This window comes from Oncorhynchus keta, chromosome 27, assembly GCF_023373465.1.
Source record: "Oncorhynchus keta strain PuntledgeMale-10-30-2019 chromosome 27, Oket_V2, whole genome shotgun sequence".
Taxonomy (NCBI): Eukaryota; Metazoa; Chordata; class Actinopteri; order Salmoniformes; family Salmonidae; genus Oncorhynchus; species Oncorhynchus keta.
In genome coordinates this window covers 7,909,185-7,915,031 of record NC_068447.1, presented here as the reverse complement: position 1 = coordinate 7,915,031, position 5,847 = coordinate 7,909,185, and the positions used below count along the sequence as shown (strand labels likewise).

The 5,847-nt window shown below is 45.0% G+C and overlaps 1 protein-coding gene across 1 annotated transcript; it reads left to right on the top strand.

Annotated features, from left to right (window-relative positions):
* Positions 1 to 2,203: 2,203 nt before the first annotated feature.
* On the top strand, positions 2,204 to 2,573 carry LOC118370669 (aerolysin-like protein). Its single transcript, XM_052482601.1, has one exon. It carries the CDS (start codon positions 2,211 to 2,213, stop codon positions 2,538 to 2,540), a length of 330 nt encoding a protein of 109 aa, XP_052338561.1. The 5' UTR covers positions 2,204 to 2,210; the 3' UTR covers positions 2,541 to 2,573.
* The last annotated feature ends 3,274 nt before the right edge of the window (positions 2,574 to 5,847 follow it).

Here is a 5,847-nt window from a genome sequence, read left to right as displayed (position 1 = left end):
CTAGCCCTACTGATCCTGAGTCATGTGTTCAGGTGAGTGGCTAAACACATGTTTCTCTAGCTTCTGCTGATCCTGAGTCATGTGTTCAGGTGAGTAACTAAACACAGGTTTCTCTAGCTAGCTCTGCTCCTGAGTCATGTGTTCAGGTGAGTGGCTAAACACCTAGCTAGCTCTGCTGTCATGTGTTCAGGTGAGTGGCTAAACACATGTTTCTAGCTAGCTCTGCTGATCCTGAGTCATGTGTTCAGGTGAGTGGCTACTGATCCTGAGTCATGTGTTCAGGTGAGTGGCTAAACACAGGTTTCTCTAGCTAGCCCTACTGATCCTGTGTAATATGTGTTCAGGTGAGTGACTAAACACAGGTTTCATGTGTTCTAGCTAAACACAGTTTCTCTGCTGATCCTGTGTAATATGTGTTCAGGTGAGTGACTAAACACAGGTTTCTCTAGCTAGCCCTACTGATCCTGTGTAATATGTGTTCAGGTGAGTGACTAAACACAGGTTTCTCTAGCTAGCTCTGCTGATCCTGAGTCATGTGTTCAGGTGAGTGGCTAAACACAGGTTTCTCTAGCTAGCCCTACTGATCCTGAGTCATGTGTTCAGGTGAGTGGCTAAACACAGGTTTCTCTAGCTAGCTCTGCTGATCCTGTGTAATATGTGTTCAGGTGAGTGGCTAAACACAGGTTTCTCTAGCTAGCTCTGCTGATCCTGAGTCATGTGTTCAGGTGAGTGACTAAACACAGGTTTCTCTAGCTAGCTCTGCTGATCCTGTGTAATATGTGTTCAGGTGAGTGGCTAAACACAGGTTTCTCTAGCTAGCTCTGCTGATCCTGTGTAATATGTGTTCAGGTGAGTGGCTAAACACAGGTTTCTCTAGCTAGCCCTGCTGATCCTGTGTAATATGTGTTCAGGTGAGTGACTAAACACAGGTTTCTCTAGCTAGCTCTGCTGATCCTGTGTAATATGTGTTCAGGTCAGTTTTAACTGGACAGGTACTTTAAAAGCTTGACAGACTCTGTTCTATATTAGACAGTGTCATAATATATTAATGCATACCTGTGAATAATGCAGACTGTGTTAATGAATATTGCTTTATATTAATACAATTCAGTCTTTATTCTTTCAGATATTTCAGAGGCAACTTTGTTTGGAGAGATTAGTTCCAGCACCTTAAACAACTCATATTCTGATGTAGCATCTGTATCATGATAATTTGTAATTATAACAATATCAGAATTAATTTTAGAATTGATTTCACAATATATTAATGCATACCTGTTAATACTGCAGCCTGTGTTAATTAATATTGTTATATATTGTTATATACATATTAATGAATATTGACATGCTCACTTACACAACAATATGATTCATTACACATAATTCACCAAGTTGATCAGGAAGAAACAGCAAGAGGTAGAGTGGGAGGTGCTGGGAGTAAGAGAGGGACTCCATGGTGTTGATCAGGAAGAAACAGCAGGATGTAGAGTGGGAGGTGCTGGGAGAAGGAGAGGGACTCCATGGTGTTGATCAGGAAGACTCCAGGATGTAGAGAGGGAGGTGCTGAAGGGACTCCATGGTGAAGAAACAGAAGATGGGGAGAGGTGCTGGGAGTAGGAGAGGGACTCCATGGTGTTGTGCTGGGAGGTGCTAGGAGAGGGACTCCATGGTGTTGATCAGGAAGAAACAGCAGGATGTAGGGACTCCATGGTGTTGAAGAGGGGAGGTAGGAGAGGGCTGGGAGAAGGTGCTGGGAGAAGGAGGGACTCCATGGTGTTGATCAGGAAGAAACAGCAGGATGTAGTGGGAGGTGCTGGGAGAAGGGAGGTGCTGGGAGGTGCTGGGAAGGAGAGGGACTCCATGGTGTTGATCAGGAAGAAACAGCAGGAGGTAGAGTGGGAGTGTGGGAGAAGGAGAGGGACTCCTCAGGAAGAAACAGGGAGAAGGAGAGGGACTCAGGAAGAAACCAGGATAGGTGTTGAAGGGATGGTGGGAGAGGTGCTGGGAGTAGGAGAGGGACTCCATGGTGTTGAAGAGGGGAGAGGTGCTGGGAGTAGGAGAGGGACTCCATGGTGTTGAAGAGGGGAGGGGTGCTGGGAGTAGGAGAGGGACTCCATGGTGTTGAATGTCTGAATCAGAGCTCCTTTGAGTTGGAGGCTTCATAAATTGATCCATACAAATTTGTACTTCAGGTTACGTGACGCACACACATGGCAACCACACTGCAGATGATCGGTGGTGGAGGAGGCTGTTCATTTGAATTCCACGGCATGAACAACGGTGCCACCCTCAACAAGATTGGAGTGGCGGTGGAAGCCTGGCAGGTCAAAGCTGTGTGGGAGGAGCTAGTGGACAGGCACGTTGCGACCTTTGGAGATGCGAACACTTTCAATGAGTTTGAGTTGTACCTCGGCGAGCGCATCACCAAGCTGTCTCTGTGGGGTAACGGTGCCGGCACAAGTCTAGGTGCCATCAAGTTCACGACGAGTAAGAACCGGGAGTTCTTTGAAGAAATGACCAGCTGGCCACTGAAGTACTGAAGACTACACCGTAGATGTGGGGTCCGGATTCTACCTGGGGCTGGAGGGCAGGTCTGGCTCGGACATTGACTGCATGGGCTTACTCTTCATCAACACCATCAAGTCGTCCGTGCTGACCGACATGGAGTAGGGAGGAGGTAGTGGTGAAGAGAGGGAGGGAGGGAGGGGAGGAGGTAGAGGTGGAGAGAGGGAGGGCTGATGCTCTAACATTGAGGGGGCTGTCCACTTTATAACATGTAATCCAATATGGGGGTCGACCTTCATCAGGGATCTCATTTCTAGGACAGTCACACACACATACAGACACATTATTTACTATTGCTGGTGTTACGGATACAGTTATCCTGTGTGTGTGTATCCTGTGTGTGTGTTTCTTTTCTCTCCTTCTCCCCTCACAGGTGAAAATCATCACTCCCCAATCAGTCAACAATCAATCATCAATCAGAAGACACACCTCCTCCTATTTCCTAGCCTATCACAGTTCCTTCCCCATGGTTTAAAAACCCCATCATTTGTTTGTTCTGGAGCTCAATCTCTCTGTAAATTCCATGTCTGTAGGTCTCTGTGTTTCACTCTCGCTTTGTGTCTTAACCTCTCTTTTGTTTAAGCACTTCATAGCACTTTGTCATCACCTGTGAGTATTGTTTTTGGTTATGGTGCTTGTTTGTTGCTGGTGGGAAAAGGGGGAAACCAAGACAAATCGCCCATGGGCATACACTACCCGTAGGTGAACTTTGTTAAATACACTATTTAGAACTGGGCGGACCACCCACTGTATTTTTAGTTAGTTAGTTAGCTGTTGTTAAAGTAGGCTAGTCTAGCTTAGGGGTGTTTTTGAATACTTATTGTTTCTTTCCTTGGGTCCAGCTCAGCCCCTTTCCTGCTCCCCCCATTACCGTGTGTTTATAAATAAACCTGGAGTTTGACGGTAGATTTCTGTTGTCGTGGTTATTTCGTTCACACTTTTACTTTGTCACAATAATAATTTGCATGAGTTATGTTACGGGTCTCATTACCATCCCCCCTAGACTGTCGGGCCAAAAGGGATTTGTAACAGCTGGCTTACTAAAAATCAATTGAACAGTTCCTCATTATTGATCATTAGTTCTTAAATCGTCTTTGTCTTGTCTGAACAATTTGTATCTTGTGTGTTGATCTCATTTCTAGGACAGTCATGTTTAATTGGTTTAATTGGCCTTGGTCAGTAAAATACCAACAGCACCTTTTTATTTTTATTTTTTAAAACCTTTACACATAAGCATAAACAGAAGAGTCCATTACATACAGCAAGAACCTGACCAAGACTTCCTCCTGGTCTGTCAGCAACAAAATAGAATTCACCTTGAGTGTGTCGGTCAACGTGGGGATCGAGGTGTCATCAGGGTTCAGCTTGACCGTGGGAGTGGAGCAGTCCACCAGCCTGCAGAAGACAGAGACCATAACAGAATTGGATAATATCAAAGTGAAGATCCCTCCAGGGACGACCATGGATGTTGAGATCACAATGGGGAAAGCAAATTCGGTCAGCTGAGGGGTTATAAACTGTGGTTAGACTCATGTGAAAATCCATGTTTGTGTGTATGTATGTGTGCGTAGTTTAGAAATTTATATAAGAAGGACTGTAATTGTGAACACTTTGGAGCTCTCGCAAATAAATTGGGACCTGATCAATTGTGAGCTGGGAATTCTGTCGGTTTTATTTAAGACCAGAACTTTATAACCTCTGGGTATCAGACAGATACAGATAATTGGAGTTTATGAACACTGAATAAATAATTACTTGACATCAAATCAAATTTATTTATATAGCCCTTCATACATCAGCTGATATCTCAAAGTGCTGTACAGAAACCCAGCCTAAAACCCCAAACAGCAAACAATGCAGGTGTAAAAGCACGGTGGCTAGGAAAAACTCCCTAGAAAGGCCAACACCTAGGAAGAAACCTAGAGAGGAACCAGGCTATGTGGGGTGGCCAGTTCTCTTCTGGCTGTGCCGGGTAGAGATTATAACAGAACATGGCCAAGATGTTCAAATGTTCATAAATGACCAGCATGGTCCAATAATAAGGCAGAACAGTTGAAACTGGAGCAGCAGCACAGCCAGGTGGACTGGGGACAGCAAGGAGTCATCATCATGTCCTCAGGTCCTAGGGCTCAGGTCCTCCGAGAGAAAGAAAGAGAGAATTGCAGCATGTGGGGTGGCCAGTCCTCTTCTGGCCGGGTGGAGATTATAACAGGCGTGGCCAAGATGTTCAAATGTTCATAAACGACCAGCATGGTTGAATAATAGTAAGGCAGAACAGTTGAAACTGGAGCAGCAGCATGGCCAGGTGGACTGGGGACAGCAAGGAGTCATCATGTCAGGTAGTCCTGGGACATGGTCCTAGGGCCCAGGCCAGTTGAAACTGGAGCAGCAGCATGGCCAGGTGGACTGGGGACAGCAAGGAGTCATGTCAGGTAGTCCTGGGGCATGGTCCTAGGGCTCAGGTCCTCCGACATATCTCCAGTTAAATTTCAATTTCCATTGGCTATACTATTCACAATAATTGTCGTTACATTGATCTCTTTCTAACAAATGGTTTATTATGATTAACACACGCAGTCCCTCAAACACGCGTACATTCACATCTGTTAACAGACTCGTATTGTGACTGCTAAATACTGCACAATTTAAACACTTGCCTCAGTCCCCTTAACCCAAAAGACGTGTAAATATTGGACTATACATTGTGTAGAATACAAGCAGAATCTCAGCTGCAACTAACAGCATTTCCGTTGCAAATCCTGTCACTATGGGGCAGCAGGTAGCCTAGTGGTTAGAGCATAGTGTCTTTAACTGAAAAGTTGCTATATCAAATCCCTGAGACGACAAGGTATAAATCTGTTCTGCCCCTGAACAAGGCAGTTAACCCACTGTTCCTAGGCCGTCATAGTCGATAACAATTAGTTCTTAACTGACTTGCCTAGTTAAATGAAGGTCAAATAAAAAAAGATTTGAAACTCAAAATAAAGTCAAACAAGTTGAGCTGAGTTTGCGTCTACAGATGATCTACTCCACATTCAACTGTGAGGAAGAGTGCCATTGGCATGCTGAACGCAGGTATTTTCACGAGAGCTGTTGCCAGGGAATTTTTATACCATGTCATTGTAGAGAATTTGTCACTATGTCCAACCAGCCTCACAACTGCAAACCATGTCTATGGTGTCATGTGGGCACGGGGTTTGTTGATGTCAATATTGTGAACAGAGTTCCCCATGGTGGCGGTGTGATTATGTCATGGGCAGGCATAAACTAGGGACAACAAGT

Excerpts from the sequence above, each read along its gene's own strand:
- LOC118370669 (XM_052482601.1), top strand. The coding sequence starts at position 2,211 with ATGGCAACCACACTGCAGATGATCGGTGGTGGAGGAGGCTGTTCATTT.